The 13,598-nt window shown below is 40.4% G+C and overlaps 1 protein-coding gene across 1 annotated transcript; it reads left to right on the forward strand.

The window, feature by feature from the left end:
• Nucleotides 1-5,604: 5,604 nt before the first annotated feature.
• Nucleotides 5,605-13,171, forward strand: LOC139472834 (cartilage matrix protein-like). The gene is made up of 4 exons (XM_071255305.1): nt 5,605-5,709; nt 7,718-7,772; nt 9,860-9,973; nt 12,563-13,171. The coding sequence occupies exons 1-4, from the start codon at nt 5,701-5,703 to the stop codon at nt 13,126-13,128; spliced, it is 744 nt and encodes a 247-aa protein (XP_071111406.1). The 5' UTR covers nt 5,605-5,700; the 3' UTR covers nt 13,129-13,171.
• Nucleotides 13,172-13,598: the final 427 nt, after the last annotated feature.

A 13,598-nucleotide genomic window follows, 5' to 3' on the forward strand; every position in this document is an offset into this window, starting at 1 on the left:
TGGGCTTAAATCACCCCAGAGTGAATTTATAAGGGATTGCTTTGAGCCTGCTACATCCGCGGGTACATCTGCCCTTCATCTTGTTATAGAGTATCAAATTATAAAGTATCATAAAAGAGAGGATTATATTATGGATTACATTTAAACTAACGTTTGCATTTACATTCACACACACACACACACACACACACACACACACACACACACACACACACACACACACACACACACACATATGTTATAAACATACATATGTCCAATTAATCATACACACCATGCACACATACAGGATGAAATCATACGTACATACTGAATAGGTAGGAAGTCAGTTTGTATCAAATCTTTATAACCGGTGAGACTTTGGTAAATTCACATCTGTCCATGACTTGTACCCTTAGCCCTGTGGGTGTTTGTGTACATCTTCTTCTTGCCACATCAGGCTCATTGTGAGGATTATATTGCATACTTTTGTGAATATTTGTTGACATGGTGTTTCAGGTGTTATGTGCACACGGGAATGTCTTTGTGTTTAATTTTTTTTTATCAAAACTCATTGTGGCTTGTATTATAGTCTCCTCCAATACACAGCTATATATTTGTGTAGAAAACCCGCGCACTATACTCGATAAAATATAGAATCTTTCAAGTGTGAAATACTAGTTGATTTCCGTATATGTTATGCTAAATTATCAATACACATTATTTAACTAAATTTGCTTCATGAAGAAAAATGCATGCGCGTGCATATTAGTATTAAAATCTTAGATTTCTCAAATATGTATTAGTTTTTCGAGGCCTAACTTGGGGTTGTGATGAAAAAGTGCCAAATTAGGTTGCATAAACATAAATATTCAGAGACTTAAATGTTCGTTATTAAATAAGAATATCAAGACTGTTTTATCCCATTCGTGTTGTGAAGTTAGCAGAGTTTCTGCTAAGGACTTAAGACTTTATTGCGTAATTAATAGAGATAGAGATAGCGACCTAAAATTGGCAAAGAGCTGAAAATGAAACTAATATCACAACACGCCTTCTCTATACACCAAATATCACTAAAATTCTACTAGATCCACAAATAATCATTTCCATTTACTAAATGTTCATGCAAAGAAAATCTGCATCTCCTCTACAGACCATAATAATAGCAATACTTGTATCACATGGTGCATATCAATGTTGATAACTATCTGTTATACCAAGTCCTGTCCATGACTTGTACCCTTCGCCCTGTGGGTGTTTGTGTACATCTTCTACTTGCTACATAGGTTCAGTGTGAGGACAGGCTTGGCAAGGGTGCTGAGGGCAGTTAGGTGATGGCACAGACAGATAAGAGACATCCGTTTGCAATTGTAAGCCCTTACTCCACAGAGTTTCGAGACTCCAGTTATAAATACTCAAGGATTTGTGTGTGTGCGCGCGCATGCGTGTGTGTGTGTGCATGCGTGTGTGTGTGTGATTGATAGTTATAACATAAAGATCATTTATCTTGAAAGGGACGATCATTGGAGGAGGGAAAGCATATTATTTTTTTTCATGGACCTAAATAACCGATTACGAAAACATTACGTTGACATGTAATTGTCATGCTACAATAAATATGACTTTTGACAAGTCCAAGTATGGCATTTATGAAATGCGTATTCATTCTCTGTCAACTAAGGTCCGTTTCATGGCGTCAATAGCCGTGCCTATCAGTCCACATACATACCGAACAACAAAAGTCCTTGTCACATTGAATAAGATTTAATGCAAAGGTATGTTTTTTACCAAATCTGAAACATTTTCGGTTTGCAACAGATAAAAGACTCCTGTAAATGTTCAAATGGTTTAAAGTGCCATACTGACTTCAGAAAATGCGGCGGCGGTCGGGTAGCCTAGTGGTTAAAGCGTTCGCTCGTCACGCCGAAGACCCGGGTTCGATTCCCGACATGGGTACAATGTGTGAAGCCCATTTCTGGTGTCCCCCGCCGTGATATTGCTGGAATATTGCTAAAAGCGGCGTAAAACCATATTCACTCACTCAACTCACTCAGAAAATGCGTGATTTCATACAAAAAACACATGAACATGCAAAAATGTCAATTTACAAATCAAACGCGTGTGTGTCCACCTCTGGTTGCGATGCAAACATCACATCTTCGTCTCATGGAATAGACCAGGTGTCACACAAAGTCCATATCTGCTGGAGCATGTTTCGAAGATCCTGGAGTGTCTGTGAAACACGTGGTTGACGTCGAAGGCGCCGATCCATCTCATCCCACATGTGCTCGATTGGTTAGAGATCAGGTGAGCGAGCCGGCCAGGGAATGACATTCACGATGTTTTGTTGAAGATAATCCTGAACAAGTCGAGCAGTATGAGGCCGGGCGTTGTTATGTTGAAAGATAATGCCTGGGCCATGACGACGCAAATACGGTAGAACAACAGGGCCGATGATCTCGTTGCAGTCATTGAGATTTCCCTCAAACCAATATCAAACGGGTCCTCTGTGTTTCTGTAATCCCACCCCATACCATAACGCTGCTGCCCCCGAACCGATCTTTTTCCATGACACAATGATTGGCGAAATGTTCACCTCGACGTCGGTACACTCGAATCCGTCCATCGCTGTGGCTGAGGTGAGAACGGGACTCGTCAGTTAATAGAACTTGTCCCCACTGCTTGGCCGTCCAGCGTAGACGCTGTCTGCACCACTGTAGACGTGCTTGACGGTGGTTTCCTGTCAAAATGGGACGTCTGGCGGGTCTTCTGGCGACAATCACTGCACTTCTGAGGCGACAACGTACGGTGTGTGAAGATATTCGTCGAAGGCCAGGGATGCTTCTTGCAGTCACTGTTGCTGGCTGAAATCGATTTCGCAGGTGTGTTGTTCGAATCCAGTTGTCTTGTCGATTATTGGCTACACGTGGCCTGCCACTCCGAGGATGGTCTCTGATTGCATTCGTCTGTTGCCAACGTTGCCATACACACCAAATAGTGATTCTGTGGATCGTTAAATTGTCTTGCAACATCACGTTGACTCGATCCTGCTTCAAGCATACCAATGGCGCACAGACGCTCATTTTCGGAAAGGCGTGGCATTTCGTTATGTTGAATAATTGCGTAATTTTGTTACATATGCATATGGAAACCCGTTAACGCACATGTTTTTATACCCATTCTTGGGTAGTGAAATGCATGGGGCTTCCAACTTTTGCATGGAATGCATGCTTTTCTGTAGCAGTTGCGTTTTTGTGACTTGATTCCATACATGTACTACAATATGGAAAACCAAACTTTACTTGTTTGAAAAATACACTAAAATATTTGTGTCAGAGGAACTTTTGTTGTTGAGTATATATTTCGCCGAAATTAAATTCAAACAATATTGAATGTAATTTTTAATAAAACTGATAAAATAGATTAGACATAAAAAAGATAAATTTCAATACCAGATAGTGTTATATCAGCTGAGGATTATGTTGCGTACTTTAGTATAGATTTGTTGACATGGTATTTCAGGTGTTATGTGCACTCGGGAATGCCTTTCCTTGCCTTTTTTAACAAAACTCATTGTTGCGTGTATTGTACAGCTGTATATTTGTGAAGAAAACCTGCGCACTATACTCGAGAAAATATAGTTTGATTCAAGTGGGAAATACCAGTTGATTTCCTTATATTTTATGCTAAATTACCTTTGGAGTATCAATAACACATTGTTTAACTAAATTTGCTCCATAAAGAAAATGCATGCTCGTGCATAATGGTATTGAATGTCTTAGATTTCTCAATTTTATGAATAAATATATTTATGATTTTTGAGAGCCCTAACTTGGGCTTTTGGTGAAAAAGTCCCAAATTAGGTTGCATACAAATTAATATTCAGAGTCTTATAATTCGTTATTAAATAAGAATATCAATAATGTTTTACCACAAAAGTGTTGTAAAGTTATCAGAGTTCCTTCTCAACCCTCTCTCTGACTTTATTGGGTAATAAATAGATATAGCGGCCTAAAATTGGCAAATAACACACGATTTCAGACAATGCTGCCGTGTGCCACTGCAAATATTCCCTGCCAAGTTGGATAAACATTAAGCAATAGCACTTAGGGGTTGACTAGAGGCTATCAGTAGCGTTTCTTATCCAGCTATTTAGGTACGTGATATGATTTTCAACGAATCAACGATATTCCAAGGAACATGGGGTCTTTCCGGGGACAGGAATATTCATAGGAGGGCGAAAATGTCATCAAACTCGTCAACGTTGCTCTTTGTCTGACTGTGGCCTAAAAAACGATTACTTGTATGGTGAATAGAATGTTAATCGTAAGTGTCTTTGATGAACAAATACATTTTTAAGGACGGTGACATACTAACTACAGTTTTATGTAATCTGTAGCTACCTTGGGATGGTATGAAAGCAAAATGTTCCATTATCATACTTATTTCACTGATTAAACCATGTACAACAGTAACAGTTTGCAGATGTGTTGGGTTTTAGCATATCAACAAAATCAATTGAGGCTGAAGAGTAGTGCATTTCTGACTATTGAAAATATTGTATATATGCCATCAATCTTACGAACAGCTTCTGACAGAACTCGGGACTTTTATCTATAGAATGTTTAAAAGGCAACAGTCAGCTCAATATGTGCGTACTACTCAGGTTGTGAGCTAGATAAACTCTTAGAAACTGAAATACATTTGAGATGGAAACAATCAACTGAATTTAGATTGGAAAGGAGCCCCAGTGAGATGGGAGATTCAGACTTTTGAAAAGTCTAGACTTGCTTCATCGAAGACAATATTATTTTTATAAGGGCGGGGCAGAAGTTAAGTATAATAGTATGGTACTAGGACAAACTGGTTGTGTGCATATATCTCTTAGAACTCGTGAACGTCATTATCCTGTCTCCGTTAAGGCGAACCGTTCCAACAAATATAGCTGTATGTAAATCGTTTGCGCATCCGTCTCGACCGTTTGCGAAAACACACAATTATTGTGTGGACTAAAAGTTCGGGTACTGACATTGATAAGATTAACACATGTGGTGATTATTACCAATGCTTATGATATTGTAATTCGAAAAAACTAATGACCTAAAGAGTTTCGTTGATATTTTGCATGAGAAATGTATTGGATTTTATATATATTGTTTTATTGATTTTTAGAAGTTCTATGTAATGCCATTAAATCAACTTAAAAAGTATCGACTGGCATAACAGCAAATCCACTGTGCTAAAACTGTCGATCCTGGTTACGTTAATTAATGCACGTACAGCTTCCAGCAGCTGCGACGTAACAGCAATTACGTGCTGTAAACAATCCACGAATTCGTGAATGCACAGAATGGAAACGTTGAGTAAGTTATTATAAACCCCGACCTGTAACAACGCGCAATAGCTGACCAATGAAGGCTGATAACAAGCAAAACCGGTATACGCTGGATTACACTGAAGAGGGAGGAGCTTGATAAAAATCGTTCATCGCAGTAATTTCCCATGTCAAATACCGACGTTATTTGGACAGAAAACCAATGTTGAGAAAGCATCCACAAAACGTTATTTCCCAATGACCATATACGGAAAATAACGACGTTTTCGTGTTTGCAGTGGGGCCAGCCAAGCTATTTCATAGGCTACACATGTTACACATCAACTCCAGCATATAAAACCATTCCGTCACTCGCAGCAGCACCACACTGGGTACAACTCTTGACAATGCAGAAGGTAAGTTGTTTTCTGTGTTATAAAGTTAAAGATAAGGCCAACCTACACTATGTGCGGGTATTTAAGCCAAGAGCTGGAAAGTGGATGAGTACAGGCTACTACAGCTGAGAAAGGGATAACAGTGGAAAGGAGGTGAATGTTGTATGAAATATATACTGAACATCAAAAGTTCCTGTGACTTTTAATATGATTTAATGCAAAGATATGTTTTTTTTACCAAATCTAAAACAATTGTGGTTTGCAACAGATAAAGGACTCCTGTAAGTGTTCAAATGGTTTAATTTGCCATGCTGACTTGCCATGAACATGCCAAAATCTCAATTTACAAATCAATAGCGTGTGTGTCCACCTCTGGTTGCAATGCAAGCAACACATCTTCGTCTCATGGAATGGACCAGGTGTTACAGAAAGTCCTGTGGGATATCTGTCCATATTCGAAGTTAATCCTGAACAAGATAATCCTGAACAAGTCGAGCAGTATGAGGCCGGGCGTTGTTATGTTGAAAGATAATGCCTGGGCCATGACGACGCGAAAACGGTAGAACAACAGGGCCGATGATCTCGTTGCAGTCATTGAGATTTCCCTCAAACAATATCAAACGGGTCCTCTGTGTTGCTGTTATCCCACCCCATACCATAACGCTGCTGCTCCCGAACCGATCTTCTTCCATGATACAATGATTGACGTAACGTTCACCTCGACGTCGGTACACTCGAATCCGTCCATCGGTGTGGCTGAGGTGAGAACGAGACTCGTCAGTTAATAGAACTTGTCCCCACTGCATAGCCGGCCAGCGTAGACGCTGTCTGCACCACTGTAGACGTGCTTGACGGTGGTTTCCTGTCAAAATGGGACGTCTGGCGGGTCTTCTGGCGACAATCACTGCACTTCTGAGGCGATGACGTACGGTGTGTGAAGATATTCGTCGAAGTCCAGGGATGCTTCTTGCAGTCACTGTTGCTAGCTGAAATCGATTTCGTAGGTGTGTTGTTCGAATCCAGTTGTCTTGTCGATTATTGGCTACACGTGGCCTGCTACTCCGAGGATGGTCTCTGACTGCATTCGTCTGTTGCCAACGTTGCCATACATACCAAATAGTGTTTCTGTGGATCGTTAAATTGTCTTGCAACATCACGTTGACTCGATCCTGCTTCAAGCATACCAATGGCTCACAGACGCTCATTTTCGGAAAGGCTTGGCATTTCGTAATGTTGAATAATTGCGTAATTTTGTTGTTTTTCTGAGTGGTTGTTGTCAGCACGATGCTAAACAATGCATATGGAATCCCGTTAACGCACATGTTTTTATACCCATTTTGGGTAGTGATATGCATGGGGCTTGTATAAAAGTCAACTTTTGCATGGAATGCTTGCTTTTCTGTAGCAGTTGCGTTTTTGTGACTTGATTCCATACATGTACTACAATATGGAAAACCAAACTTTACTTGTTTGAAAAATACACTGAAATATTTGTGTCAGAGGAACTTTTGTTGTTGAGTATACATAAAAAAAGGAACTGTACTGACACGTTATCAGCGCTGAAAGAATACTTGGAGATTGTTGTATTATCATTCATAACTTCATATATAACTTTAAAAAAAACCAATGATGATGAGTATTTAATAAATATATTACGATTTTCCGCTGAAATGTACAACATTTCAAACATGGCAGTGGTCGAGTGGTTGCAAATTCATTTCGTATCTTCAAATCATTTTTACACACAATGACTCAGCCACTAATTACCTTTTACAAACTGTTGGTTAAATAGACATAATATAATTTGACAAAATTTCAATTACATAAAAAACATTGTTTTGCCCCGCAGTTCATGTATTATATATCGTTTTGGCTTGTTTTTTCATGTGATACTGCTGCTGAGAATTGACAGAAAACAAATCTCACCACATATGTCAACCACCGGTTTGCCTGCCTCGATTTTTTATAAAATTTAATTGCTTTAATTTTGAAGCAGACTTTCAATTGTTTCAAATTTTGATTCTTCAAGGATCCGATAATACTGCTGCTTCTCCTGCTGATTTGTCAATCGTGCTGCCGAAGGGGTAAGTTGGTTACTGTCGCTTACATGTATCGCATATCTCCTGCCCTATTGACGCTTTACGTATTATTCTATGGAATAACTAACAACAACAAGTTTGAACTAAATCATTAGCTCTTCAAAGTAAGACATTGAACCAGAAGTGATCAAAGATCCGCATTATTATGACAAATGAATGGTATTATAGACCTACTGTAATATCCCTATATCGAAAACAATCGGATTCAAACCTCTTGAACAAATTCAGGTGTCATCATTGGTGGGAAGAAAAGTGTGAAGCTTTAGCTACATTGTTCATGTGGTTTCTGAGGAGAAGAAGATTGTGATTGCAAATTCATCAAAATCAGATCTAAGTTCTCGCTTAGGACATCACAATACGGGTCACGTCAGAACGACATTTTGCGAACTTTGACCGACGAATTAATTGACTAACAAGAAATTGACATCAGCCAATTAGATAGCAGCTTTTTCGATCTGTACGTCACTCATTTCAAACTGGCGACTTCCATGTCCGTCTACGCTTGAAAAATATATCGACACAGTTCTCGATTGAAATTTTGAACTGAACAAACAAACATTTTGGAATGTCTGATATATGGTTGAGATTGTATGGCGGTGCTTCCTACGTTCTGTGCAACGCCTCCTCCATTCAAATGTTTATCCCACGGAAGCCAGAGATAGACGATCATTTTGACGGAATCAGTCGTACGGGCCGTAACTGCCGTTCGGAATACTCTGTGGTGACGTTTTCGAGGTTGCATCATTACAAAATACATTCCGACTGTCACTTTCATGATCTGGTAAGCGACGCTTTATATTGGTCGGATGAAAGGTCGTTCTGACCTGACCGGTAATGGGATGTCCTCAGATCTTTGATAATCGATAGCGAGAACTAAGATCTGATCTGATTTTAATGAGATTGTGATTACGATGGATGATGTTTTGTATTTTCGCGTATGGCGACTGGCAACGATAATGTATTTCCGATTATCTTGAACTCACTTGGTACTTCATAAAGTGACTATCTCACCCAACACGTTTCGGACCAATGGTCATGTACTATTTTAAGGATATATTTTACTAAGAGAAATATCAAAGTTGGCTGGTTGCAAATAGAAATCCCATTTTTCATGCCTTGAATATACTTGAAACCCTTTTTAGCAGCAAACACCCACTGTGTCCACTGAGTCCATGAAACCAACCAGCACCTGAAGTTCACAAGATCAGTTCGACAATTGTACAGTTTGTGTATTGTAGTTGTTCCTCCAGACCCATGTCCTGTCGTCGTTGACGTACATACAGTATCTTGATTCGCCTGTGAATAGGATATGTCGACAACGCCCGACCCGCTAATACCTGATTTGTACCCCATAGAAACGGTGATGGTAGCCACACACTGATGTTCACCCCTTTGAAACTGTCATGTCAAACACACCCTGATGTTCACCTTTTCGAAATTCCCCTCAAAACTGTTTTGGCGTCCATACCCAGATTTTTACCCTTTCAAAAATGTCACAGAAACAATATGCTGATTCTGACCCCTTCAAAACTGTCATGGTAACCACATTCAGATTTTTGAAACCTTTGAAATTGTCATTATGACCGCACCCTGATATTCACTCCTGAGAAACTGTCATGTTGTCCACTTTCTGACTTTGACCCCCTCATTACTGTTTTGGCGTCCATACCTTCGTTTACACCCATTCTAAACTTTCACAGCGATCACACCATGAACCTTACCTCCATCAAAAACCAAATCTTGATTTGCACCTATTTGATTGTCCCTCATTTGGAACTTTTATGCCCAACACAACCTGATTATCACCCTGTACAAACGAGCATGTCGTTTACACACTGGTTACCAGCCTTTAACAACTATCATGGCGTTCAGACACTCATTACCATCTTCAAAAACTAGCATGGCGACCACACCTTGATTATAACAATAAAAGAAACTGTCATGGCGTCCAGATGCTGATAAGTAACCTTCAAAAACCCTTAAGCATTTGCATAGATGTTGTCTTTGGGTCTTTTATTCTTATTTTGAAACACTTTTTGAAAACTAATTAAGCTTCATATTTTATTTTGCAGTCTACAACAATCCCTGTCTTTCGACACCTTGTGCTAATGGGGGCAAATGCATCCTTGAATTTGGTGACTACAAGTGTCAGTGTCAGTTTGGTTTTCATGGTACCAGGTGTACACGTAGGTTCTCGTCAACGCACCTTTGAAGAGAGTTTTTCAGCTATATGATGGCATGTCAGATTGTTGTTTTTGTTTGTTTGTTTGTTTGCTGTATGACGCCGCACTCAGCAGTATTCCAGCTTCATTATTACCATTTTAAAACTGTCATGGCGGTCACACATTGATTATCATCACTTCGAAACTGTCATAGCAGCCACACCCGGAGATTCACCCTTTTGGAACTATCATGGCGATCATATCCTGATTTTCAGCCCGCTGATGCCTTATTTCAAATCAGTTGGAACTGGTATGAAACCATACCCTGATTTTCATCCCCTTGAAACTGTCATAGCGACCACAACCTGATTATGACCCTTTAAGAACTGTCATGGCGTTCACACCCTAATTATTACGCTTTAAGAACTATCATGGCGTTCACACCCTGATTATCACCCTTTAAGAACTGTCATGGCGTTCACACCCTGATTATTACTCTTTAAGAAATGTCATGGAGTTCAAATCAAGACCACATCAAGATTTACATCTGTTATGGACACCATCCACTGATTTTCGCCCCTGGAAATTGTCATCTTGTGCACGCCCTGATCTTAACCCCCTCAAAACTGTTTTTGCATGCCTATCTTGGATTCCACCCATTCTAAACTACACCCTGATTCTCACCCATGCAAAACTCTCGGAGTGACCGGGCACTTATATTCACCCCTCCAAAACTGTTTTGGCGTCCAAACCTTGATTTTCAAGCACTCGAAACTGCCATAGGGACAATAACCTGGTTCTGACCCCTTCAAAACTATCCTGTTATTCCGACCACTACCTGATTTTCAATCCCTCGAAAGTGTCATGTTGTCCACACTCTGATTTTCGCCCCTAAAATCTGTTTTGGCATCCATACAATGATGTTCACGCATTCAAAAATCTGAAAACGACCACACCCTGATTTTCATACAAGAAGAACTATCATGGCAGGTATACCCTGATGTTCATACATAAAGAACTGTCGTGGCAGGTATACCCTGATGTTCATACATGAAGAACTGTCATGACAGGTATACCCTGATGTTCATACATGAAGAACTGTCATGGCAGGTATACCCTGATGTTCATACATGAAGAACTGTCATGGCGGATATACCCTGATGTTCATACATGAAGAACTGTCATGGCGGATATATCCTGATGTTCATGCATGAAGAACTGTCATGGCGGATATACCCTGATGTTCATACATGAAGAACTGTCATGGCAGGTATACTCTGATGTTCATGCTTGAAAAACTGTCGTGGCGGATATACCCTGATGTTCATACATGAAGAACTGTCATGGCGGATATACCCTGATGTTCATACATGAAGAACTGTCATGGCGGATATACCCTGATGTTCATACATGAAGAACTGTCATGGCAGGTATACCCTGATGTTCATACATGAAGAACTGTCATGGCGGATATATCCTGATGTTCATGCATGAAAAACTGTCGTGGCGGATATACCCTGATGTTCGTACATGAAGAACTGTCATGGCAGGTATACTCTGATGTTCATGCTTGAAAAACTGTCGTGGCGGATATACCCTGATGTTCATACATGAAGAACTGTCATGGCGGATATACCCTGATGTTCATACATGAAGAACTGTCATGGCGGATATACCCTGATGTTCATACATGAAGAACTGTCATGGCAGGTATACCCTGATGTTCATGCATGAAGAACTGTCGTGGCGGATATACCCTGATGTTCAGCCCATTAAAACTTCGTAAGACGATACCACTATTTGCCCTCATTCGGAACAATTTTGAAACCATATTCTGATTATCACCCCTTTGAAGCTGTCATAGGGACCATAACCTGATTATCACCTTTTACACACCGTCATGGCGTTCACACACTAATTACCACCCTTTACAAACAGCTATTGCGTCCAAACCGTGATTAACAACCTCCAAAAACCTTCTTGGTGTGCACACTCTGATTGTCACACTTCAAAAACTGGCATGGCGTGCAGACACTGATTTCCACCCTTCTAAAACTGTCATGAAGACCATGCCCTGATTATCACAATTAAAAGCAATTTTCACAATTGTCACCTCTATGAACAGTAGTTCGGTAACACTAGTCCTAGGAATTGCACACTTCACGATTGAGGACTTCTTTTGATAGTTGTGGTAGTTGTAGCAGCAGCTTATGCGGAAGATGCTGAATACATTTAGTGTCAATAATAATTATAAACTCCAAAATGCCCATATCAGGAAAACTTTCGGTCAGAATATAAATGTAGACTTAAGAAGATCTGGGGTGAATGCTCGCCTTAAAGTTAAAGCCACAAATGTTTATCCTGTACCTGTCCTTTCGTAGTCTGTTATGTATTGGACAAAACAAGAAATTCGCGGTATTGACACCTTCACACGAAGAATCATGTCAGACAATAGAGCCAGCCATCCCTTCCCTTAATTGTTTATATTTACAAATCTATCTATCAATATATCTATATATGTTATCTATATATGTGTAACACTGTAACAAACAACAAAGTCCCTTCATCTACAGACTAGGAACAATCTTTAAATATCGCACGTTTGTTTTCCAGACCGATGGCTAGACATCCTGATTGTAGAAGATGTGTCGCGCTCCATCGGCAAACCCAACTTTGACGAAATGAAACGCTTCCAAGAGAGTATGGTAAACTCTACCGACATAGGCCGTCATGAAGTTAATGTTGCATTGATAGCATTTTCTTCAAACGCGAGAGTGGTATTCAGATTCACTGAATATAACAACAACAAGTCGGGTGTGCTGGCAGCTCTCCAGCAGCAGACATACGAAGAGGGTCCCTCTACGAACATAAGCGATGCCATCAAGCTGGCAACTAGTACAATTTCCAATGGTGACCGCAATGGCACTGCCAACAATGTCATCATGTTTACCGATGGGAACACCACAAGGGAGGACCGGGAGGCCATTGCTGCCAGTATTGGTGATCTGAAAGCCAAAGCTGAGGTATTTGTTGTTGCTATCAGGGAAGTAGATGCCAATTCCACAATCCACCTAATTGCATCGAGACCTGCCAACATCTTCCAGATTGGCTCCCTTGATGCAGTCAGTGGTATCCTACAGAAGATGAAGCGTGGTCCCGTCCCAGATTTGATGAAATAGCTGCACTAAATGTTATTTCGTAACCAATAAATGGTCAACATATGCTGCGAGTTAGTTGTTTTGTGTGTGTGTGTGTGTGTGTGTGTGTAAGAGAGAGAGAGAGAGAGTGAGTATGGTTTTACGCCCCTTTTAGCAATATTCCAGCAATATCACGGCAGGGGATACCAGAAATGGGCTTCACACATTGTACCCATGTCGGGAATCGAACCCGGGTCTTCGGCGTGACGAGCGAACGCTTTAACCACTAGGCAACCCGACCACCCCTATTCTGAAGAAGAAACCGCACATTTCATTACTGACTGTCTAGTGATGACATTGTTGTCTAGTGAAGCACAGCAAACAGTGGCATTGCTGACTGTTTAGTAAAGCACAACCAACTGTGGCATTGCTGGCAGTTTCGTAAAGCGAAACCAACAGGAGTGGCAATGCTGACTGTTTAGTTAAGCACAATCAACTGTGCCATTGCTGAC

Source organism: Haliotis cracherodii, unplaced genomic scaffold (genome assembly GCF_022045235.1).
Source record: "Haliotis cracherodii isolate W230 unplaced genomic scaffold, xgHalCrac1.p SCAF_25, whole genome shotgun sequence".
Taxonomy (NCBI): domain Eukaryota; kingdom Metazoa; phylum Mollusca; class Gastropoda; order Lepetellida; family Haliotidae; genus Haliotis; species Haliotis cracherodii.

Coding starts and splice junctions, on each gene's coding strand:
- LOC139472834 (XM_071255305.1), top strand. Junction 7,773..9,859: donor TCAATCGTGCTGCCGAAGGG/GTAAGTTGGTTA, acceptor TTTATTTTGCAG/TCTACAACAATCCCTGTCTT. Junction 9,974..12,562: donor TCATGGTACCAGGTGTACAC/GTAGGTTCTCGT, acceptor TTTGTTTTCCAG/ACCGATGGCTAGACATCCTG.